The sequence below is a fragment of the Pleurodeles waltl genome, chromosome 5, assembly GCF_031143425.1.
Source record: "Pleurodeles waltl isolate 20211129_DDA chromosome 5, aPleWal1.hap1.20221129, whole genome shotgun sequence".
In the NCBI taxonomy this organism is placed as follows: Eukaryota; Metazoa; Chordata; class Amphibia; order Caudata; family Salamandridae; genus Pleurodeles; species Pleurodeles waltl.
Genome location: NC_090444.1, coordinates 1,024,978,395 through 1,025,004,798, shown reverse-complemented (window position 1 = coordinate 1,025,004,798; position 26,404 = coordinate 1,024,978,395). Strand labels below are relative to the sequence as shown.

Below are 26,404 nucleotides of genomic sequence, written 5' to 3'. Positions count from 1 at the left end.
CTTTGTGAGACAACTCAGACAGAAAGTTAAAAATGTGCACTGTGTCTGCCCCACCAGGATCCAAATTACATCCCAATCTCCAATGAGACCTTCTGTGCTGAGCCTGGCCATACTGTTTAGAGGTGGAATCAGCCAATGCTTTCTGATGAGACCAGATCCATGCCAGGATAGGCCTGCGTTGCCCCACCATCTCCTATAATCTTCCAGGACGTGAGCCTGAGTGTCCCGTCCAGCGCCTTGTAGTGCATGTTGCCACACCTATTCGTCAGCATGGTTGGACACTGGGGTAGTAGGATCAGAGAATCCATAGAAAGTTCTATGACAACTGGAAACCATGTTTGTGACCTCCAAACCAAAGATACCAGGATATGAAACATCTTCTGACATTTGACTTGAGCTGTTAACTTTGTAATTATTGAGAAAGATGTAAATGCATACCCATGGAACTGGCTCCAGCACTGCATGTATGCATCTATCACTTACATCAGGGGGCCCGTCCTCCACTTAAGAATTGTGGAAGTTGGTGTTCAAGACGCACTCAAGTCCACCTGGTAGGGACCCCATTTAATTATGATCATAGGTAAAAGGATTGGATCGAATTTCCATGAGATAAAATCTTTCAAATGCCTGGAGTTCCAATCTGCAAAGTGGTTGAACTTCCCTGGTAAGCACTTACCCATTACCTAGATCCTTGTGTCTAAGCAGAATTCCCAAAAGTCCCTGGCATGTGTGCTAGAACGTTTTACCTTATCCTCCAAGGCATTTGACGTACTAGGGTCCCTTCACATTGTCCATTTTTAAAAGAATGGAGCACAACACTCTGTCTCTTTCAGAAAGTTCACTGCAGAGGATTCTGCAAGCACTTCTAAGCAGTTGATGTGGAACCCACTTTCCTGGTCTAACAAAGTGCCTCGTCTGGCTTCCAGTCCCCACTTTGTCAGTTGCTTCATGGATCCTCACTTGTTTGATCCAGTGGTTTTCGCTGAAGTCGCTTTTTATGATCTTTGGTTTCTACCTACGTTTTTGGATGTCATGCTTCTCAAGATCAATAGTAGCTTCCAAGACGTTATCAAAATCATTCTGCTTATTGTTCACACATATATCAGTCTTGCTTGAAAAGGAGTTGTCGATCATACGTGGGATTCTTTCAGTTAATAATTAATTTCCCAAAAGTGAGCACACCTTTCTCTGATTAGTGTATAGTTGCTGCCCCCATTGCTTCTGTGCCTACTGTATTGTGATTTAGTTCCAAGTCACTGAGAATTGTTTAGAATGTGGTGTTTCATGTGGCAGTCCAGGAAGTTAGCAGTTATCATTCAGTTAGTTGTGTGTCTTTCTTTCAAGGAGCACGTAATGTTCTTTGTCTCTAAGGCTGTAAGGCTGTAAATTCTTGTTTCTGAATAGTTAGCCTTTTAAACAGATTTTTCATTCCTCATACCGGCTTTCTCCTCTGCAGTGCATGCAGTTCTACTGTTCATGTATTCTACGTTGTCTTGAGTGTCCTTCAGTTGCTTCGTTTGTTGTAACGTGTACTTAAAAGCACCATTCTCTTTGTCGCCCTTTATTGCACTATTTTCTTCCTATGCTGGTGTGTTCCCCCATGCTGCGGTTTCAGTGCTTAACTGTGTTTAACTGTATTTTAGAAACGTTCCATTTATTTAAACATGTTTATGCTAACTGTACGTTTACCATTTAAGTTCATGCTCTTTGAACCTGTACGTTCAAGACCCGTTTTGCCATTTTAAAGATCACTGTCCGAACAATGACCAAAGCCTCGGATCTCTGACCATCAGAAGGGCATCCAAACAAGCCTGGCTAGCTCCTATGCAGGCCCAAGAGCTCGCAGTTCGTAATTTATTTCTCATTCTCACCCTTTTGTCATTGGAAAAAGTCTTTCCGTAAAGGGGAGAGTCTTGGCTTTAAATGGTTTAAGGGAATGTACCCTTCTAATATTTTCTCTTCCTGCTTCTCTAGCACTTTGAGTTACTGGATAGGCATGAATACTTAAAACAGCGCATGAATGTTTTGAAAAAGCATGAAAGTAATACTTCTCTTTTTCTGATAAAAACCAAAGCGATTCGGTGAAGCTTCGTGGCACAATGAAACCATAATTCAGTAGACCTACCTTTGTATGTAAACTTCAAGAAGGATAACATTTTGGTGTAAGCAATAGTCATATCAATACACTTCCTTTGAGAACTCAGTCTGAACATCTAAGATTCATAACCTCTCATCCTGAGGTTTTTGTTTCATATCTAGAGATGCTATGATACCTAAATAAATGAGCCACCACATTGCTTCCAAAATTCTATGCTCATGCCAAGTCGTGTTCTGATTTCACCACACCTCTAATACAATTTTTGAATCCATCACTAATGTCTTTCATAACACCATTGTTAGAATGGTAGTTTCTTTTTGAGTCTTTTTTAGATGTTATAGACTAATTACTTCCTTCAGAATCACTTGCTTGTGTATTTTCAGTTTGTCATCAAAATGTCGCTAAACTAATTAAAAAAACACTTTATAATAAAATTATGTGCACTATTTTTCCTAGATAGACCATTATAAGACATGATACGACGAGGTATGCAGATTCATTTTGAATTATTCTGCTATGATTTTTACTTTTCAGCAGGTCTTTGTGATATCAACGAAACCACGACGACGTCAGAGGACCGGTGCAAGTCTCCCACTTCAGGTAATAGGACGACATTCAAATAATTACAAACAGCCTATTTAGGTGAACTGAATAGAGCATCGTTTCTGTTCTGTTTACCCAGGATATTTTGTGCTATTTTAATTTACTGTCCTCTATCCTTTGCTTTGGCTTCACATACTTTAAATCTAGAGTAAAAAACACTTCCGAACTCCAGTGCTGCAAAGAGTTAAGGCATATAGGTGATTTATAATGAACGTTCACTGATTACAGGCTTTAATACTCGACCAAATCTTATCCTCTACGACTTTGACAAAGGTGTTTGTGGGTTCTGCGGCAGGGCATATTAAGGCTCTGGGAAGTCTTGATAATATGTAGCTATGTAGATTCCTTGAAAGACTAAGAACATTAAGATATGTATTATGTATTGCCATGTTTTTTCTCTAATGTTATCTCATTTCCTCAGAAATGCGATGAGCGTTGGAGGCAACGGTATTTATTTTCTAATGAACCCTACATGTGATTATATTTTTCTGAAGTTGAATGCATTTTAATGAAATGTATTTTCTGATGTATACTTCTTTCTGCAGATTCCTCATCTTTAGAGTATCTCCCAGGCACCAGACTGAAACTGGAAATGTTCTCAGCAGTGCTCTTGCACACCCCTAGGTGGTGCCATGCACCTCCTCATTTGCTTTGTTCCACCCAGGAAGTGATATAGCAGGGCTACATATAATGGCCACACAAGTGCTCCAACATCAGTTCCTTTCTTTCTGTGTATTTGAACTCCGATCCGGAGCCCAGCTCCACTTTTTCTTTGATTTTTGACGTTTTCCCATACAAATCCAGTGTGCAAGGGAGAAATGTCCCCACCTAAAATTACAAGGTTCAAACTGTGCTCTCATTGCCAGAAACAGATGTTGGTAATGGAACCGCACAAAGCATGTCTTTGGAGTCTGAGGTATAGCTCCCAGTCATACAGTGAATATGCCTTTTCATGCACCCAAAGATGATCCAGAGCAGTAAAGCAAACCTGCACATCGCCAAACATCGAAAGAAGTCACTGACCTCATGTAAGTCCCATTCCAAGTTGAGGGAGCGGATCTGCTTCTGCTCTTGAGGTCGGACTTGAGACAGATCTTCTTCTTGGTCTAAATCAGCAGTTAGCTGAAGTCCAAGTCAAAGAGAAAAACTACGGTGAAGCAGTGCTCGACCCCAACCTGCCACTCTGTCGAAAGAGAAATCACAAGGGCATCATGTTGCCAATCAGTCTTGCTTATGATCTCTATTTGAGGAGTCTATTCCCCAATCAATGCACGCTGAGTTCTGGGGGGGCCCCTGGGAATGCAATAGCAAGTCAAGGCCTTAGAAGAGGTCATGCTGTGTATTTTGACACTCCTACTGCTCTCTCTGATGCACCTTTGGGCTGCAAGGATTCGCAGGGGCCTCCAGTCGGGTTACCACAGGCAAATCCATCCTCGGTGCCATCTATGCTCTTAGAACTAGTGTTGAGTTTCACACCGACTCTGGTGAGGACTTCTAGTTAAGCTCCGAGACCTGCGCTGGCCCCTCTCTCTCATTGACACAAATTCCAACATCGTCAGCACTGAAGGGGGTATCCAGTGATGGCTTTTATGTGTGACCTCGCGAACCACAAGGTTTTGCGCACACTCCACTCCTGCGCAACGGGTTCCTTCACAGCCTCTTTCAGACATTTTACTGCTACTACCACAGAGACGTCCTCAGGGGCTTCATCATCTTTTTGAATCTGATCTAGACCAGAGTTTACTTTCCGAAAATAACAATGGTGATGATGGGGGATGATTTACTGTTGCATTATGATGATGACAGTTTATATCTGGATGTCCAGGAGTGCAGTGGGCTTGACACGTTCCCTGATACAGGATTGATTTCCCCCACTGTGACCCCAAGAAAAATAGATTTCTTCTATTCTTGTGGTAATTCGAATTGCTGCTGAGTTCCTCGATCTATAACTGCCTTCTGTTGAGGTTAAAACGAACATGCTTACTGAAGGCCTATAGCCCGGTCTGCTTCCTCTGAGCCTTTACTCCTATTCTATGAAGACATAAATGATACTCTGAATGACAGCTGGTCTAACCCCTGCTGTTGGCCTCTACTGAATAGCCAGGTGGACAGATGTCACAGACTGGCACCATGTGACTGAAAGTCGGGTGGTCCAGGCTTCCACCAGCAAGTTAAACCATAATTAATCTCCTGTGGACCCTCCTAACATCCCAACTACACCTCTCCGGACAGTGGAGTAAAAGAGGATTGAAGCGTTCAGGAAACAAATGTTCTCATTAGCAAGCCTAGCCTTGAGGTCAGTCATCATGGTTTGCCTACCAGCCCGATAAATGCACGCTCTCTGGGACATGGCTAGCAAGATCTTGGCAGCAGTTCTGGAGTAAATAAGGACCTCACTGGCTCAAACCGTTCAGGACGATCAAGGTGTGGCCAAATACGTAATTCTTGCCAGCCTGGTTACTGCAGGTTTTCAGGAGGTGGGCAGGCATCACATATGGATATTCCTTAATGGATCCCGCCTATTTGCTGAAAAAGCTGATTCCATCTTAGAAAGTTTTAGGGTAGGGGCACGTTCTTTAGGTAACTCAAACACTGCAAGACAGTTTCCTCACCAGTTTCAGCCTTTCCAATGCTACTCAAGGGGTTAGTATACTGGCATTTCCTGCTCCCTGCCCAATCACCCCACCTCCACATTAATCACCCCAGTACTTTTGTGGCTGGGGACGGTGAATCAGGCAGGTACTATGCAGGTCCCCACTAGGGCACAGATCTTCCCAGTCTCCCACATTTGCAGCATCAGCTGCCAAGCTGCTTTAGTTTATCCTCAGCGGTGCATATCCGACCTATGGGAGGCAAGAGCCAACACTTTCTTCCTGGGTGGTAATCCATCTCATTCAACAGATCTTTCTTCCGTTTGTTCAGTATGGCTATGTCCTTTTCTTCCTTCCTGACACACTGCAGCTTCCTTTGACATCAGAGAGGCTGCTTTCCATCTTGCTGCAAGGAGTGCAATCTTTACTTTGCAAAGGGGCCAATGAGAGGGCTCTGAACTCTGAGATAAGTACAGGTTGTTACTCCTACTATTTTCATTTGCTTAAGAAGGATGGAGCCCTCCTTCCACTTTTAAATATTTACCCTCTGAGTGCCTTCCCGTGGAAGAACGGATTAAAACGCTCCTGCTGGTCCAGGTTCCGTCTGTCCTGGAGCTGGGAAACAGGATGTTGGTCTTGGACCTTCAGGATGCATATTTTAATATACTGGTGCAGCAGTCCCACAAGTTTTAACTGCAGTTCGAAATAAGCTAAGAGCATTTTCAGTTTGCAGTGCTCTCCTTCGGCCTCACCAGTGCCCCTTGGGTGTTCCCAGAAGAAAAGGGGGTGGTCGCCACCCATATTCAGCTGTGGGTACTCATTTCCTCCTACTTTGACAACAGGCTTGGCACAGTCAGGGACCACCTCTAGACAAAAGTGAACCTTACATCATCGGGGTTCATGATCAACATTCTGAAAAGACATATGACTTCTTTGCAGAGCATTCCCTTTTCACACTGTGCTGATCTGATAGAGACAACTAGCCGCAGATTCCTTATCTTAGAATTCTCCACAGGCATCAGACTGGATCTGGAAAAAACTTTTCTTTAGCAGTACCTCTGCACTTCGGTAGAGGGCATCCTGTGATTCCGTATCGACGTTGTCCTCCGGATACGACGTTGACTGAGTCCATATAGTCCCTCCCCCAACGCACTGACACCGGGTTTTTTTTCCCATGCAACACGGATCCAATGAAGCAGTTTCCTTTGGCCATTTTGGCCTTCCCTTTCAATCGTTTTTTGTCATTGGAACAGTGTTTCTTCCCACTGCCTTTAAGCCTTGGGGTCCTGTGCTCAACAGATGTCTGTCACGGACCCCTACTTGGTTTGCATGTGGTGCTTAGGCACCCGCCATGATACTGGCGACTGTGACGCCTGTCAGCAGTTGCGGCCCAAGATGTTGCAAGAGTGGTAGATGAAGCTCCTGCCGGCATGGGTGTCGCAGTCTTTGCGGGACTCTCGTAGGTGTTGTAGTGCTTCATCTTCTACTTCTCATCCCAGAGACCATTCTAGGAGTTGTTCGCATGCACGTCTCCTTCGGTGACGTCTCAAGGTAAGCGTTGCTTACGGTCGAAGTTGTGTCATCCTCCGGCTTCACTACCCCCACACGGCTCCCCCAGATCTTCTACTGATGAGTCTGCGCAGGAGTCGACCCCGTCTCTCCCGCCTCATCCTGGCGCCTGGGCGACTCTGGCCCTGATGCGGGGCTATTATTTGTCCTAGCATGCGGTTTTTGGGTCTACTCCTCCCTCTGGATCGCCTTCAGGCCCTAAGGAGGTGACGGGTGCCCCAATGGGGTGTTCACTGGCGGCTTCATCCTTGGGGCCCTTTGGGCCACTCTACTTCGACTCCAGAGTCGGATCTGTGGCGATGCACAGCCTCCCACTGCTCCCATCGTCTGCACTTGTTTCCCCTCTTCTGAAGCCTACTTAGGTGGTGGTGGCACCTGTGACTTAGCGCAATGCCTCCTCTGTTGCATCACCAGAGACGGACGACACCCCTTCCGAGGTTTCTCCCTCCTGGCATCGATCAACGTCAACTCTGACGCCGGGTGCACGCCATTGGAGTCAGATATCCCTCAATTGGTGTTTTCTGAGGCTCACTCTATGGTTCTTCCATCAGAGGCACCTGGGTTTCATTGTCAGCCTCCGAATTCCGAAAGCATTCCGCTTCAATCAGATTGGTTGCTTGACTTGGCCAATGCAAGCGGTCTTGATTCTTAGTCGGCTTCCAGCCTCCTCTCATCTCCTGTGTTGGCTTCAGAGGCTAGATATGCTCCTAAAGACATGTTAAAGTGTGTATCTGAAGTGTTGCATTTACAGCTCCCTACTGTGCAATTATCCACAGAGCCTTTTCTTGATGTCTTACATCATGTCTTACATCCAGTCTACTGTGGAGCTGTTCCTCTTTTTTGTGCAGCCCTTTAAGATATACTTTTGGGAGTTTGGACTCAATCAGTTTCTGGTCCCGTTGTTGAGGGCTCTATCCCACATACACACAGACCAGCCCCGGATGATCCATCATGCCTCTGGCAGCATCCAACTACTCAAAGTTTTGTGGTGCAAACTACTGTGGCTGCACACAGTTTTATGAAGATTCCTCTTGTTCCGTCAGAGTGAGAAGCTAGGCAGCTGGACACTTCTGGTAGGAGGATTTTCACCTCAACTAGTTTGTTCTTGCATTCCACCAATACTTCTTGTGTCCTTGCTCGCTTCTCCCACGTTTTGTGGGACTCAGTGGAGCGTATTTTGCCTTCTCTACCTGACAAGGCTAGAACTGCTCTCACGCCCTTTGTACAGGATGGTCAGCAGGCTGCCAACCTTGGGGTTAGATGTCATATGGGTACCACAGATTCGGTTGGAAGGATTATGGCTTCTTCAGTAGCGCTGCTGCAAAGGGCATGGTTATGTTATTCCATTTCTCTGACACTGTACAGGCTTCTTTGCTTGATATGCCCTTTGATGGCACATCCCTTTTCAGTGCAGATGGCGATTCAGCCTTTCACCGCTTCAGAGATGCTCATGGTGAGACTTCGTTTTGGGTCCTCTTCATGATCCAGCGTCTTTTTCTGGCTTGATTTTTCTTGATCAGGGGCAGTTGGAATATTTTCCCCTGTTCCACTTTGTTCTTCCGGCATTGTGGTGGAGTAATCTTGTTCTCATGTGACATCCAGTGTGGGGTTTCCTGCTCCTCGCAGGTTCCTTTGTTATTATAATGTTCTAATACAAGAAGAAGCAATTACTTAGCGGCACGGTTAAGTGCCTCTGGTGGAGCAGAACACCCCTGTACAGGGGTTTGCATCCAGCCAGTGCCTCTACGTTCATTTAACACTGCTTCCCACTATGGTGGACAGGTTTTATTATTATTTGGACCCGGTCTGGGTCTCATTCCTCTGCACAAGGGATTTTCTGTTATATTCTGCTGATAGGCGGGTTGCCTACAATGTATGTGCTCCTTATGGGGAGTTGTGTTCAGCCCCAGATCTGCGGAGCAATTGGTGTAGGCTTTACGCCACTCTCTCCTGCATATTTGTTTCTTACTGGGAACTTACTCTGTGCTCCTATTGGGGTAGAATGGTTCCTTGTGTCAATAAGGATTCTACTGCTGTTTTTTGCACATGTCTTTTTCCATTGGTACTATGGAAGAATTTTTCTGCCCATTTTCCATGGTCTGCTTCCGATGGCCTCTTTTACTCCAGATGCCTCTCTTCTAGCTGTTATCTGCTCCAAGTTTGAAGCATACTCTGTTGCCATATGGGACCTACTTTCTCACTTTGAATTTGTTTTCACTTATTCACTCTCTGTTCTTTTGCATTTTCATTCTCCTACTGCCCTTTTGTGGCGATCATGAGAGTAGTCCCTTTCTTGCTGTGCTGTGTCTCTGCACATATGTATACGTATATATATATGTTCGATGGCATGTGTAGCTGCAGATACACATGCTTTGCACATCCCGCCATCTAGTGTTGGGCTCGGAGTGTTACAAGTTGTTTTTCTTCGAAGAAGTCTTTTTCGAGTCACGAGATCGAGGGACTCCTCCCCTTTCCGCTCCATTGCGCATGGGCGTCGACTCCATCTTATATTTTCCATATGAGTATCTACGTCCTCTTATCGGGCAAGTAACTACTGTTCAGTGGAAATATCTCCTGCTCAGCACAATGCCCAGGACAATGGTTGTATCCCTCCATCAGTTCGACAATAGGATCCTTCCTGTGAGCTCCAGTCCTTGCAAAACGAATGGGTGTAGCACGCCCGCGAGGTGTTCTTACAACCTACGCTGTTCACGCGGTTTTGTGCCTGTCATTAATATCTGACCCTACTCTGATAAGTTGGGCATCCTCCACATGTGTATGGGTTCCTGTCCTTTGGTTCCCGTCTCATTGGGAGTTTCTTTTCCTTTCTGTGTGTGTTCTTGGTACATCTTTTGCCACCTACTGTGGGCATTTTACATGCAGGCTTGCACTCTTAGCATTACTTCATCCTTGCTGTCTCAGCGGCATGAGAATATTCGTATTTGTTTCATTTCATTTCAAATAATCGTTACTTCGGTAACTAGTACCATAAAAGCACAAAACATAGACAAAAAAAAACCACCACATTTCATGTACATAAAAATAAGTTAAAACAAGGATAAAATCGATATAATAATAAATATCACTGGGCCCAAGACTTAAAACATAAGGTTTGCGCAGAGAGAGTACTCTGGGACCGTATTCATAAAAATATGAAAGTGATAAATCAGTAAACAAAATGCAATAGTTTTTTCAGCGATCAACTCCAGATACAATACTAAGAGAAGAAGCACTTTCCCAGATAATTTAGTCGATTGCAGGATTCCACGATTTTAGGCCACAAATTCAAGATAGTCAATACATAGCTTCTTTGGCCCAAAAGCAATGGAAGCAATGAGTTCTTTTCACATGGATACAGTTGTCATGTAGCCACCAGCTGCAACATCTCCCTTCTTAAGCTTAAACAGAAGGTCATGATTTTGTGGCAAGTAGCTACAACAGCTAAAACAATATCCCCCTCCCAAAACCGTCTCCATAAGATACACACTACACAGTAGTATTATGAGTACACACACTAATTAACAATTCATTTCACGAAGTGTGCTGAACCACGTCCATCGTTGGAAGAGCAACCTACAATTACGTAAAACTATACATACAAGGCCATTTCAAATAAAAGAAGATAAAATCTTTGCTCTATTGGTCCACATAGCTCCAAGAAATTTAGCGACAGTAGTAACAAAAATATGATCAGTGTCTGATTTAAGAATTCGTAGAGCTATAGCAGTCCTGTAGACACCCAGCTCCCTCCAGGCAGGTGCAAGGCACTTCCTGCAAGGGATTACATAAGCGGGCCAGACAGTAAATACATGGGGCAAATTTTCAATAGGGGCATTACAAGCTGGACAGACAGTAGCTCTGTCAAATGCCCAACTACTATTGAATGATCTTAATGGGAGGGTTCCTACACCGAACTGAAAGTACAGCTTCCTGTCCTTAGGAGTCGAGATTGTGTCCCAAAATGCCTCATAGCTATGCATATCCTTCAGATCAGCAAAAGCATGAGACAGCTTGGAATGAATTGCTACATGCAACTCCTCAGAATCTACCATCCTCCAATACTTGTTTTTTAAATCAACTTCGAGGGAAAGGCAGCAGTAGTTAGGAGATCCTAAAGCTCGGACCAGCCAAGCGAATACAGTGAAGTCAACTACAACCTGGAGGGCTTCAACAAATGGGGCAACCTCTGGAGTAGTTCCGAGCCGCCTCCAGTACAGGAGAGGACGTAAGCGGGCTTTAGGGCCTATTCCCTTGATACCCAAATCCTTAAAAAGAGGAAACAACAGCGTACTCGATGGTAGAGAAACAAGTTTCCTTAAAAAGATATTTTCAACTATGGATATTTCTTGAACTTTAGCATAGCCCCATGGCTTCACACCATATAGAGTGGAACTAACAGCCTTGGTCTCATAGGTCTAAAGGGCCGGGTGGATTGGTTTAGTATATGAGGCACTAAAGTCCCTGACTAGAACCCCAGTGTACTGTTTTTGCTTCAATGCCACCTTGGTGATATGGGATTTCCATGACAGTTTCTCAGATATTGTTAAACCAAGATAACCAAAACATTTCACCTTTTCAAGCGGTGTGCCTCCAAGAACTACCTTCCCTTTAAATGATCTATCGGGGTTAAACATCATCAGTTTAGTTTTGCAGGTATTGATACCCAGTCGCCAAGAGAGACAGAACTCATCAAATCGATTTAGGAGTTTCTGTAGACCACTAGGGGGTCTTGGAGATTAGGAGATACAGGAACTTTACAGGCACCTATACATGGTGCATCTGCCTCCACCATAGCTAACAAGGGAGCAATATCATTGATATACAATGAAAATAAAGTTGGAGCAAGGACGCATCCCTGTCTTACTCCCCTTTGTACTGGCATTTTGTCAGTAAGTTGCCCCTGATCACCCCACCTGACGCGTGCATAGGTGTCCTCATGGAGGCACACTAGTAAGGAAAGGAGGTGGGAGGCATTGCCAAGTCAAAAAGAACTTCCCACAGCTTATTGCGGGGTACTAAATCAAACGCAGATTTTAGATCCACGAACGCAACATAAAGATTTCCTTTGCCAATTAAGACCGTTTTTAAATATAGAAGCAGGAATCTAAAAACTTGGTAAATAGTGGAAATTTTTATGCAAAACCGAGCTTGCAGTGGGCTGAGAATGTCATGTTCAGATATCCAATGCTGGATCTTCCCCAAAAAGCAGTGGCAGAACATTTTTTGCACATAGTCTAATAAGCTGATAGGCCTACAGTTACAGGGCAAGGATCTATCACCCTTTTTATGGATGGGTACAACAGCACTCTTCCACGAATCAGGGATTGGTGCCCCACGCCTATTACATTAGATAAAATAAGGATGTATCTGGACCAGGCATCTATGTCAGTCAAAAATAAGTCTGCCATCCTGGCCAGACGCCCTACCATGCTTGAGGGTGCGTAATGAATGTACAACATCAGAAAGAGTGAACAAATGTAAAATTGGAAAGTTGGGTGGTTGATCAATAATGGCGGGAACAGCCCAGTTCTGCTCATACACCACACTAGAACAATTGGTAGAGTATAGTTGACTGAAATGGTTAACCCAATCTGATGGTGCAATGTTAGTTTCTACACCCAACACACCATTATCAGGGCCTCGCACGGCCAAGGACCAAAATCTTGCACAGTCCTTATCTATCAGATGCAGCTTTATTCAGTGCGGCCCACCATATTTCATCCAGATAGCAGCCCTGTAAGATTTTTGGGCTATGTGGATAGAGGCTATATCCTTCGTTTTGATAGCTTTGACCAGTTGTTTGTTTAAGGCCTGGCAGTCCTTATTTTACCAAGGATGTTTCCCTTTGAGACTTTTGCCACCAATGCTACCACCTACCATGAGATGGGCCGCAATACTTTCAGAACAAAGAACATGACATACAGTCAATTGCACATTATTAGTTGTGGAGCCCTTCTCGAGCTGTGCCAACCAAGACCTCAAAACAGCGTTGACAGAACTTAAAATATTAGCCACTTGAAATGTCTTTTGTCATGCTAATGTCCATTAGCAGTATAGTGGGAATGCAAGGCACAGACAATTGATTACATACAGCAAGCATTTGAACAGAGACTGGATTATGGTCACTCTCTATCTTCTCAATAACTATCATGTCAACGACCAGAGGACACAATCTCAAATCAACTAAGCAATAATCAGTTCTGCTTGTACGGTTAGTTTTGTTATACCTGTGACATCCCTTAGCATCTGATTTAGTTCTGCCATTAAGTGCTCAAAGCCCAAATTCCATAGTCAAGGCTTTTAACTGCACAGCTACGTGCGACCACCTATTGATGGGAGGAGATGTCTAAGGATGGAACACACCACATCAGATCTTCCTCATCCGTGGAGCCGAGATCATCCCAGTCTAAAGTCTCAAAAGTGACATTGAAGTCATCTGCTACAATATTTTTAAAATACCGGGGGCACTGCCTAAGAAATGCTTCCTGCATGAGGAGCGTACTGAAGACCAGCCGCCCCCACCCCCCAAGCACCCTTACATAGATATTAATAATAATTACTCTGGACTTTGACGCAAATGATAACTGAATGCCTAATATGTCAAGAGAGTCAATCGGTAACTTCAATATGTGACAGTTAAATGTTGTTCTAACCCATGTAGTTAGACCATCAGATGGTCTAACCCTCTTGCTAGGAAGTGCTGGAATATGAAAATTCAGAAACCCAGACAGAAAGAGCGGATCCACTGCCCATTTTTACTGGAAAAGGCACATATCGTAATTCTCAATAAAGTGATCAAAAGCTGGCGAAGAGGCAGTAGAACTTAAACCTGCCACATTCCAGGAGACGAGGTGTCCCCAATCATTATGAGATGCCAGGTGCAACATAGGTGTGATCATGGCACCATTGGCTGGGGATTTAACTAACTGGTTTTGCGATGTCTGGCAAGAGCTGTCAAAGGTAGAGGAACTAGTAGACTCGGGGACAGGAGCAGTGAGAGCACTAATGCCAGGGCCAGCTACATTATTTAATGCGGGAACGAGTGGTGAATAGGCTGAGGCTATCTCAGATGAAGCACTGAGTCAGTCATCGTCATTTAAACCTGATGAACTACCCCCTGAATGAGGGAGAGGTCGAGCATTATAATGCATAGAGAGCCTGGGGTATTTGAACTGGATACTGGAGTTCCTTGGTGGACATGTTCTGGCATCTAAGGCCACCAGATAATCTACTGTACCCTTGGCCCTGAATGTCAGCTCGATCACATCATAAGGCATAGCAGGATCTGGTCTCCTAACTGCCTTAGTAATGTCCTCATGGATCACAGAATGGCAACCTCTCACATAATTTATCCAATTAATTGCCTTTGTTTTTAATGGCTTCTCCGCTCTCTCTAGATGCAGCAGAGTGTAGCTTGGGTACATTGACCATCAAAACAGTATTTGTAGATTTGGGCCTGCCAGGAACAGAATTTCCCACACAGTTAGAGGTACCATTATCTACAGGCCCAGAGGATTAACAGTAGACTCTTGGCTCCTTGACCATGCCTGTGTTACTACAATTGGAAGCCTGGCAAAGATTCCCTATCCTCCTGCCTGCTGGCCATTTGCCGACACAAGGAGCCAAACTAGCACCAGCAGAGCCAGGCAAAGGGATAAGACTCTTGGTACCAACTGGCAAAGGGAAGCTAGGCAAAATAGATAATGTACCCCAACCAAGGGAGTCATCACGGCCAATGGAGTCATCTGTCTAACCATAGAGATTAAGGTGGATACCATAGATATGAGCTCAGCCACCTCAGCCTTTAATTCTTGTATATGAGAGAGATGTTGGGACTCAGCCATGTTGGGGGCGACAGTTGTGACTATGGTCTTCACTGCTATAATACTGGTGACAGGATCATCATGTGTGTCTAAAACGTCTCTTAGGAGACTGAAACAATTAATGTGGAGCAGTATATTACTGTCATCAAATGATGATTTGTGTGCCTGCGTTGTAGTGTGAGTGGCATGACCCACCCCCCTTTCCCTTTGTTTTCACACACCTGCATGTCTCGTACCTTAACCATGTTAGGGATTTTCCTGCGTTTAACCCCTAAATTTATGGAAGGACACAGACCATGAGCGTTTTTGGGGGCATTGTATGGGGGAGGTCAGTATTTCTTTGCATTCAAGTAGAAGATTATCAATGCTTGTCAGCACACAGTTATCCCAGCCCCACCCCCTGCTGCCTTTCTTTTACCCACATGCAATATCACTTGTTAAGTATAATAAGTAATTAGGTCCCGGCTGGGCCTGCAAGGTCAGTAACCCCCCCTGCCAAAATACAACCGCTACAGCTGCAGCCTATGAGGCCAATTTGATTTATGCAAAAAAAAATGTTAGAAGGGTGGCCCAGCCTCCTTTGGGCTCCACCAGGCATGGATGGGCCCGGGCACGTCCTGTGCAATGGTGATCTTGGTAGCTCTATATAGCGCTTGGGATGTGTGGTCCCCCAGGCAAAGTTCAGAACATCCCACGCAGCGGTGATCTTGGTAGCGCTATATACCTCTCGTTGTCAGCACAAGTGTGAGCAGCTAGGCAAGTAAGATAGCTGCCTCCAGGGGCCAAGAGCAGTCTGGGATGTGTGGTCCCCCAGGCAAAGTTCAGCACGTCCCGTGCAGCGGTGATCTTGGTAGTGCTATATAGCGCTGGTCCTCAGCACAAGTGTGAGCAGTTGGGCAAGTAAGATGGCCGCCGCCAGGGGCCAAGAGCAGTCTGGATGTGTAGTCCCCCGGGCAAAGTTCAGCACATCATATTCTTCCGCACATATTGTTTTTGCGTTCAGACTGTAAGCTCCGGCTCTGGTTCTTCACTTTTGGCCTTGCATGCTTCTGCAGGCCTAGGGCCAGACTCCTTTTCTTGGGGTCAAAGATTCATATATTTTCTTTTTCTCAGTATTTCATGGTTGGTCCATATCTTGGATCACTTTCTTCTACGCTGGTTGTCCCTTTGGGATATTGCTGTTTTTACTTAATTACTCCCTCCAACGACTTTCTTCTGTTTGATGAATTGTCATTGCTATTGCTTCTGCCCTTCTGTGATTGTCATCTCCTTCAGTGGTATTTCTCTGCCTCGTGCTTCTGATTCCGTTTACCGCAAGGTGAGTTAGTTCTCCCATCCTCTTTTTACTTTAGTGCACTAGCCTTGATTTTCATCTTTGGCTGTTTTTTCCTTTCTTGAGGAGTGTACTCTCTCTCCCCTCCTTCTGTCCTCCTGTCTTGTTGCTCTTGCGCAACTCTTTTATTTCTCTCTACTTCTTACATATATATCGGCATGTAAACCTATGTCTCATTTCTGCTCTGAGTCACAAATATGTATATTTATATGGAACCAGAGCCTGTAGCCCAGGGTTCAGGTCTTGAGCACGTGGTATCATAGACGCCTACTGCTGAAGTGTTCAGCTTCCCCCTATGGCGTTGTGGTGCCTTTAGGTTATAACATCTGTGTTGTCTTAATCCTATGCATGCCTCTGGACATTTTCTGTATGGACACATTCATGTCTTTACATCTCTATCTCTGTGTATGGGTATCTCTGATATTTTTTTCCAGTCCTTATAATTACCCATTTATAATATGCCAGTGTCAAACCTTTTGTGTTTTCTGTCAACTGTCTCTCTGAGTCCCACGATTTTGTGTTGTCTCTATGCATATTTCCCCTGGGTGCTTCCAGGAGATGCACTCTGTTTTTTCAGTTTCTCTCCCTTCCAGAGTTGAGCTTCCTGCTTCTTGCAGGTTTTGACTATGCATCTTGGTGCAAGCAGCATCTATGCATCACTCTCCTTTTTTCCTAACCCCCTAGCCTTACCCTTTGACATGTGTCCCGTTCCTACTATCGCAGTAATTATTGGGGTGCTTTTGCACCTCATTGCTTCGGCTCCTACCTTGGAGCAGTTCATGTTTGTACCTGTTGTTGTTCCCTACCAACAGATTAATTTTCCTTTCCATGCATTTTGAGCCCCCATGAATTTTCATATCTTGAATCTTCTGTGGCTTTGAGTGAGCTGCATACTTCTTTTCACCCTTATCTTTCTCATATCTGGTCTACTACTCCTTAGTTAGACCGGTTGTTTATAGCTAGACTTGCGTAGGATGTGTTTGCAGCCCCTCCTCCTGGTTTGATATTGCTTTGGTATCTAATTTTAAGATAAGGAGTCTGTGGCTAGTTGTCTCTATCAGATGAACAAGTTACTTACCTTCAGTAACGTCTTATCTGGTAGAAACACAGACTAGCCGCAGATTCCTCATCGACCTACCCATCATCCCCACTCTGCGAACTGTTTTATCTGTCTTCAGTCACGCTTCAAGGCATTCTTTTGTTTTCAATTTAGTGGCTGCAACATCAGGTTTACATCCACCTCTTGGGTGTATACACTGTTCCGTTGCCAGTTTTAGTGGCTCTGCGTTGTTGTGCGGATTCTAGTCGCAGAAGAAACTGACGTCAGTGTGTCGGGGGAGGGACTGTTTGGACTCTTGGACTCTGTCAATGTCATATCTGGAGGACGACATCAATACGGAGTCCCAGAACACCACCTACTCATCCGCAGAGGTACTGCTGAAGAAAAGTTTTTTCCAGATCTAGTCTGACACCTGGAGAGAATTCTAAGATAAGGACTCTGCAGCTCGTCTGTGTCTCTACCTGATAAGATGTTACCGAAGGTAATTAACTTGTTCTTCATGGCCTTCTTTCTTCGCAACAAGTCCAGAACATTTGTGCTATGGGACTAATGTTTCATCCTTGGTCCTGGAACTCAGTGACAGCAGTTGTGAGGTTTCTTGTCCTGTTAGCATCCTGCTCACCAACAATGCCAGATGGCATATGCAGGCTCTGCAGTGGAATCTGTAGTCTCAGTGGTCCCAGCACCATGGTACTCTGTGAGATTCCATCCAGGTTTCGGAGACAACTTCATGAAATCCTCAGTGGTGGACATTTTATTCTGTTGAATTTGTGGGCCATTTGCTTGGTGCTGTAGGCCTTCCTGCTGTCCATCAAGGGAGGCTGGTGCAGGTTCTAAAAAACAACACAACTGCTATGTGCTACTGAAACAAGCAGGTTGGAGTAGGGCCCTTGGTCGTCTGCCAAGAGGTGCTGCACCTCTGGAGGTAGCCAGTGTGTCAGGGCATCTCCCTGATTGTCAAACACCTGGTGGGATCTTCAAACGTAATGCCAAGGTGGATAACCTCAGCTGGTGGCTAGCATCTAGCAGGTCATGATTTGCACCTCAGGGGTCGCACAGGGCATCTTTAGGCAGTGTGGAGAACCCTGGCTGGATTTGTTTTGCCACTACCAAGAAAACACAGTGTCAAAACTTAAAACACTGAATTTCCCGAGAATGCTGGCTCTAAGAGATTCATTCATGCTAGAGTGGTGCACAGGGCTCCTTTCCACCTCTGCCTGTTATCTGAAGTAGATGTGGATCAACTGGACCCAAGTAATCTGAATGGCTCTGGATGGGGCCAGGAAAGTGTGGTACCCAGAATTTCTGGGCATGAACATCTGTCCTCTGACTAGGCTTCCGCTTCGGTTGAATTTTCTATTGCAGCAGCAGGGCAAGGTTTTGCACTCCAACATGCATAATATCCCCCTCAATGTGTGGAAAGTGAGCAGCGGCAGCTGACTGCATTTTATCTACCACCTGATGTTGGGGATGTCATCCTCATTGACAGACATCCCTCTTCAAAGTCTGTTTATGTCGAGTGATGAGACAAAGTTGTGGCCTGGTGGGGAGTCTGCAGCACAGACCCCTTACAAACCAAACTGTTTGTGGTTTTATTGTTTGTTTTATCTTTGGCCTGCAAGGTCTTGCAATGGGCACTGTTATAGGTTATTTGTCAGCCCTTTCAGCCCTTTTGTGTTTGCCAGACCAACTGTCTTTGTTTACATCACTTGTTGTGTTGCAGTTTCATAAATGACACATGTTCCCTCCTACCCCATTTGTGGTGCTAGAGTGGGACCTTAACATGAATCTGATATTCCTATGTGTACTCCCTTTGAGGACTTACACAGGTGCTTATTGTGGCTTCTTATTCTCAAGACTGTCCTTCTCATTGCGTTCTCTTCAGTTTATCGTATCAGTCTTTTCCACATTCCTCCAGTACAGCCGTCCTAGAACACATACATTTCTGGACAACTGGAGTTAAGAACCTGGGCAGCTGCCTTGCTGAACGTTGTGACTCCTTTTCACATTGTGCAATCTATCACTCTCCCAATGTTCTTTGTTCCACCTCACCATTCAAAAGAAAAGACACATCAGCTAGAGCTTTCACATTGATTGTGCCAAGACCATTGGGTGAGCTATCAGTTTTTTGTGGGGTTCTTGGGGCAAAAAGGTGTAAAGGTATGCAGAAAATTACTCTACTTAGGTGTGTCATCCTCTTTATTAAGATCTGCTGTTTACTGGATAAAAAGCACGATCCAGAAGTACTGAGGGCCCATTCCACCAAGACTAATTCTACAACCAATACATTGGCATGCAGAGTGCCAGTCCTTGACATCTGCCAGAATGCGATGTGGGTGTCGGTGAACACGTTAGCAAAACAGTACTGCCTTGACATCCAGGTCTGATGGGAATGACCAAGAAAAAAAAGGATGTTGTTATGAGTCCACTTTATGGATCCTCCTCACTTAGGAGTTACTACTTTGGTTTCTATTTTACAGATGAGGAATCTGCTGTAAGTATTACTCATCAAAAGAACAAGTTATGTAACATTAGTAATGCTTTTATGGATACTCAATCTGACTGCAGATACCTCACTACTCGCCCACCTCCCTGTTTATGGAGTGTTTTTTCATGTCATCAAAAAAGTCCCAAATTAAGGATCTGCATACTGGTACTGACAATTGTTTTGTGCTCTGCATCGGAGGTCACTGAAGTAATTATGCAAGAAACGAACAGCGGTGCGCAGATGTGGCACTTACATGCAACAGCTTTCTGTCTTTCCCAGGGCTGAATGAAGTCAGCACAGTGCCACATGGCACCACCAAGCAGAATGCAGTGCTTAGAAAATTTCTATTTATAGTCTGGTGAGGGGGTATTTTACAGCTGAGAAATGTGCAGTTAATAAATCCACCAGAAAGAGCGTTACTGAAGGTAAGTAACTTGTTCATGTGTATTGTTGCTGCTATGTGTTGATTTTTGTAGTGAGGCATTAGTGATGTGATGGATGGAACCGTTTAAACTGTTTCACCATTGGAAATTCCTCTGTGTAACTCTCCCTTCCATTGTGTTTTTTGTATATATATTTTACGTGCCTGACTTAACAGAAAGTGACTATCCAAATGGGAAACAGTCTTGGCCACGAGCAAAAAGAGCATCCTAACTGGGATTGCTATATCATATTCAGTCTGCACAGGAACAGAAATAATGGTGTAAGAAGCTTCTTGTGCAGCACTACCACCCAACACTTGTTATTGTTTTTGTGTGTTGATTCTCAACCTTTTTGTGCTCCTAGATTTATTTTAGGTACACTAGGAACAATCTTTCAGAGCTGAGCAACCACAAACTGATTCACAGTATCAAGTTTTCTGTAATGTTGCACTGGTAAAGTACTTTTGCTAATGCAAAATGTTCACGTTGGCAGATTTTGCATTTAGGTACAGGAAAGAGAGCATCCGAAGTGCAGTGGCATTGCAGCTGTATGTATTTATGTCGATGCAAAAATGGAATAGATAAAAACGCTTTCTATAAATATGTTGAGATACATTTCACATATAAATTCTGCAACGTAGAGGGAAATATGTCAAAGTACGATATGCTTCTTGACCACAATTTAACCGTTACCATAACCCCTGCCACTAACTCCAACCTTAATCATAAAGCCATAAATTCTCATATCCCTTACACCAACCCAAAGGTAATGTAATGTATTAAAGTGTTTAATAAGTCATATTATGTTAACTGTTCAAAACCATAGGTAAGGAATTAAAAATAATATGTTTTTTTATTATACAACCACTGGTGTTAGGTAAATTTGTAAAAAAAAAAAATAAAAAAAAAAATATATATATATATATATATATATACTTTTATTTATCTGATATTTATGCAGCTCAGTTTTTGTTTACCACCTTATTTGTACTATGAGTCGTAAGTGCAACATGCAGCGAACACCCAAAAACTCATACCCTTATGGGTATTCACTACAGTTTTGCAGGACCTTTCATTCCTTCATGGATAAGAATGCAAGGCTCCTTTTGTGATGAGCAGGAGAAAATATGTGTGCTGGGTGAAAAAAGGAGGGACCATTTGTATATTGAATAGAGATATGGGAGAGCTTCGTGAAAAAATAGAGCCTGCAGTTGCACTTGAACACCTTTGCTAAATACCTAGGGCTAGGGGCTTGTGGCAGTGTGTGTACGTGAGCAGCACCGGTGTGGGAGAAGGCTGTCTCTCTCTCTCTCCTTTTCGTGCGGCACTGCATGCCTGTGGGGAAGTATTGAAAGTACAATTCACCTTGGCGCTTTCCACCGCCCTCTTCGCATTCACCGCCATCATGTGACAGTAAGATGCTAATATAAACTGGACAGCGGTTCCCTTATCGATGTGAGGGTGAAGGCGAAGTCACTGCAAGAACAATGATGGGGTGGAGTGCAGTATTCATGCTTTGCAGACTGCATGCAGATTTTCCTAGCAAGCGTTTTAACCCACTGAGCTATTCGAACAGCTCTCTTTTATAAGAGGAACTCAACAAATAGAAAGTGTTTTAATGATTTCAAAATAATCAGCTGAGATCTTAGAATACTGATGCCACGGAGAGATGAGGTAGTGAATTGAACACTGGGAAAATGGCATAATTTGTGCAGAAGTGAGAGGGCCAGGCCAGAATGTTAAGGGGAGGAGTACACACATTTAAAAAGTCTGGGAAATGCTAAATATCCTAGATCTTGATGACATGGGGTGGTTGGAGGTTTCCAAGCATTTCAATATTTCTTGGCTCAGACAGCACAAGAACAGCCATGGGCGTCCCATCCAGATTCCTCCTGTCTAGGGTGACCACCTGGCATGGATGTAGTTTCAGGACAGTGAGTTTAAAATTCAGGACAAAAGGTCAAAATTCTGGTAAAAAATTTGGGACAAAAGGTAGGTTTTACAGACCTATCAGAGGAGGTTGAGCAATATTATATAAGTAAATAGACAACCAACATAAGTACAAGTCAAAATATGGTTATAGTAGGTTAAAAAGCAGGAAAGCACACCAAACAAAATTTGACCACTGATATAAGCGACAGTTATAACAGACAGTAGCAGTATTAGTTTTAGTGCTTGTTTTCGAAACTGTACTTTTTATCGGAACTATCATACATCTGAAATTCTTTGTTCGTCAGAGAAAACTGATAAAAGTCTGCACACAAATGTTCAGTTTTCACCTGGATCTGTGATTCCACCTTAACAAGCTCAACATCACCCCATTCCGTGTGTCAGTCCAGGTGAACTTCATTTGAGAAAAAATCCTCTCAGTTGGTATATTGCTGCCCAGCAAGTCTAGTATAAATGACATGAGTTTTTTTATGTTGATAACATCACACAGCAACTTTCAGAAAACATTCAGCCATTTCTGTGAACATGGTAAGTTAGCGCCTGCCACAGCCCGTCAAGCAGGAGCAATTATACTTAATTTGTTGAATATGTGGTGCAGTTCCAGATGACGGGTCAAGTTAATTGCATCAGCAGCTTTGCAGACCTGCTGAAAGGTCTCTTAAACAGCATGATTCTTGTGCTGACAAGTAATGGCTCTCAGAAAAATAAAATCATTTTTCTAAATACTTTGAGGAGCACTCCAAAAATTTAAAAAGTCTCTCTGCATGGTTGCGCTTAACTCTGAATCATGGGACATTAAATAATTATGCACTTGGAACCAAAGAGCTGATGTTCCACTCTGTCTTTTAAGTTGTTCCGCAATATCCTGAAGAGATCTAGTAGCTCTGGGGGACTCCGCTCATCCTTCTCAAGCTGCAGGAAAGACACATTGGATATGATCAAAATCTTGTGAACAAAGAAAAGGTAGGCTTCAGCATGTGATATGGTGGCCTTCCCACTCTCAAGTCTTAGAAAATCCCATATTGCTCTAGGTGTTTTTTCTTGCTGTAGCAAAAGGAAATACGACTTCAGTGATGCCCAGCTCTTCAACAATTGATCAATGGCTGGGAACAAAGTGAGCCACCGTGTTCCGACTTGCCGAAACAAAGACTGCCACTTCAGGTCCAAAAAAAGAACAAAATTCTCTCACTTCCACTGTTCACTTTGTTGAAGAAGAGATATGGTTGTAGACATTTGAACTAAAGATGAACACATCCATTAAAAGTCCATTAATGGCTTGTTTAGCACAGCTGTGTAAGATATGGGTAGGGCAGTTTGCAGACAGAATGTCTTAATTCTCTCCCTTCAAAAGCTGGAATACAGGGTGATGTTGGCCGAAGTTGACACTTGCATGGTTGCCACAGTATGCAGCGACATGCTCCAATTTCTGCCCATGCTCTTTCAATTTAGTTGTGATCTGCTGTGCAATTGCAGAAGCAGTCTCAGCAGCATCATCATAGAAATCCAGCAGAGAGTGTAGGTCACACCGTAAGTGAAAATTAAGAGATGCAACAAAAGTCGATGTGGTTTATGGTTTCCTTCGTTTAAGGCATTGCTGCAAACTGAGAAATATCCATCCTGTAAGTCTTCATATGCTTGCTGCAACAATAGAGGTGCAAGCACATTTTTTGTGATAATTGATGCCTTTGTGCGGTCATAGGATGCTTTCATCACAGTAGATGAGTCAGGATAAATCACTTTGGAAAGCTTGAAGCCACAATCCAGGGAATGGTAGTAGATATGATGTTTGACAGCATGGTACACCTCTGCAGCTGTGACCTAAAGAAAAATAAATACAAAGGTTTAAGCAGCATGCAGATAAAGTCTCCACTAGCGAAGAAAATAGTTAACACTATGGTGCTTAGAGCTGCAAATTTAAATTAAACTGTCAGCTACCAACTCAAAAGCAAATATAATGTGCTCTTGATATGTACAGAGTGAGAACAACATGTTGAAGTCAACCTGATTTGATAAACTCTGCTATACATTTAACGAGAGTAATAGAAAGTTGTAAGATGGCTGGCATAATCAACGGGGCGTCTTAAAGAGAGTGTGACAAAGTAAGAAGAGGGTACATTAATTACATGCAACCTATGTTACATTACGGCAATGCAATAAATGACTTACATTGGCTATTTCCGGCTGGAAGCTGGGTTGCAGGTATGCTAAAATTATTGCCATCCAGGAGACTGCCTGCCAGTAGATGTTGCATCTGAATGTGCCACAAAATCCGATATGGACATTGCCTCTGCAGTACCTTCACCTGACTCATAATCAGACATTGTGTTTTTCTAAAGAACTTTGTAAGATATCCAACAGACTTGAGATGTAGATGCACACCGCCTTCAATTAAAAAATAAAATGTATCAGGCGCTTACTTTCCTCTCGCTCACTGGACTGGCCTACCTACCACTGCCCTTCCCCCCGCTCCCTGAACACTTCTAATTACAGCACCAAAGCAGAGAAAACCAATGTCCATGTTAGTGTACGTACATCAATGTGGTGGTGGTGAGGGGGTAACGCAGACCTCGGGTGCCTGCAGGGAGAGAAGGGATGGCGGCTAACAGTATGCTGTCTTTTTTTTTTGATCTGTGTGAATAGTGTTTGAGGTGTGTATATTATGTTAGGAGGCATAATGACTTGCAGGGTGAAGAAGAGTGAGAGGCAAATGTGCACTTCACAGTTTTACAGTATGTTGGCTGCTTTGAGCAACTGTGCATGTCTTTCAGTGGTAATTTATATGCTCATAGTCTATTTATGTGGTTACTGCACTGGGTTGTCCAATCTGATGTTTTGTCTTAATTTCACAGTCCCTTGTAGGCATGTTTGGTAAGAGAAATGGTGGGGAGATCTGCTGGGATGGACATTATTACTAGCATCCCATATTTGGGTGTCATTGTGAGATGTAAAGAAGCTTTCACAGAATGTAGCTAATTGGGACCTGTAGTAGTTGACTAGAGATCACCTCCTGAATTCCATGTCTGTTCAGTCGGTGATGACCGGGAAAGGGGCTGGTGCAGTACTGTTTGATGGAAAAGACTCATAGCAGATAGGTCTTCTATGAGGATAACAGCATTACGCAGACAAAGGGAGTTATTAACCAGCCTGCTTGAGCTACAGATAGCTGCACACTGCTGTGTGATATGGTATTATTGTGGGCCAGAAGACTTAGATGGGAAATTACATTAGTTAACAATGCCCTGGCTAGCCATATATCAGCCCTCCTTGTTTTACCTGTATATGGAAAATAGTGTATGATTGGGTTGTTTAATTTCTGTGATCTGTAAACTGCAGATTCTCACTGACGCACATAAATGTCCTACAGATTAGAAATTGTGTACATCGCTGAGGCATTATTGCAAGTCAGAAGGAGGCACTGCTGTCTTTCACATAATTAACATTTTCTATTGAAATGGCAGCAAATTCCAACCTGCAGTTTTACTGATAAAACTTTGTAGCACAAACAATGTGTGGAAATCAGGTTTCAGCAAATTGTGTCTTGATTGTTTTGATACAATTAAAACCTCTAGTTCCAGCAAACTTCAGAATTACAAGCTAGTGCTATGTTTTGAAACATTTGCATAGTTCATTTACAGGTATTTAAAGGTTTTTGTGTTAAAAATAAATGACAGCTTACAGCCTTTGTTTTCACATGTCCTTCACCACCACAGCAACAGCAAGATTGTCAACTAATCCACTTTACACAATTCTCTAACTTTGCAGTCAAAAACACAATAAGAAACACCAATCCACATGTTAAGAGAACAAGCTAACATTTGTTATAAGACACAGTCTGACAATTGACCTCTATTCTTGAACACAAAGCACTGGTGATAAGCTGAAAACTACATTTAAAGGCATCTTTATTGCCCATTCACCTTCTCAAATCAAACACATAATAATGCTGGGATGTATTTGCGATAGGTTGCTAGACTTTGTGCACTTGGTTCTATCCTGGCTGTGCAAAGGAGTGAAGCTTGTACATTTAGGGTATTATGTGGGTGATGCTGTACAGGAGGTAGGAGGTACATGGTGTTCTATTGCTCATTATATCATCAATTTTATTAAAGAGGAACATTTTGTCACTGTCATTACCCAGTTTTTTTATTTAAAAAGAGCGAAGGCCAAAGACACTCTTACATGGATTTGTTACCATGTCCTACAGTGCGACTCAGTAAATTAAGTACAAGGTTGTAGAGGTGGAGGGGGCAATACTGGAAGGAAGCATGTGACCAAGCCTATATGCCTCTGTAAATAAATGAAGTTATCATGGCTTGTCTTGAGGGGGCCTACAGGTGAATCAGAACTTGGGCATTCTCCGTTAAGGGCATTGTCCACCATCGGCAAGAAAGTGAGTGGCGAATTTCTTATGCATAGTCATACACCACTGAAAGTTGGAAGTCCTCAGATGGAGGAGACAGTTAACTC

The 26,404-nt window shown here is 43.6% G+C and overlaps 1 protein-coding gene across 2 annotated transcripts in view; it reads left to right on the top strand.

Annotated features, from left to right (window-relative positions):
- STXBP5 (syntaxin binding protein 5) overlaps window positions 1–26,404 on the top strand; it is a 933,640-nt gene that overhangs the window by 622,631 nt on the left and 284,605 nt on the right. For both annotated transcript variants that reach the window (XM_069235194.1, XM_069235193.1), the window contains exon 19: window positions 2,633–2,698. In XM_069235194.1, the coding sequence (XP_069091295.1) occupies window positions 2,633–2,698 (66 nt within the window). The remainder of the gene's footprint in view (window positions 1–2,632; window positions 2,699–26,404) is intronic.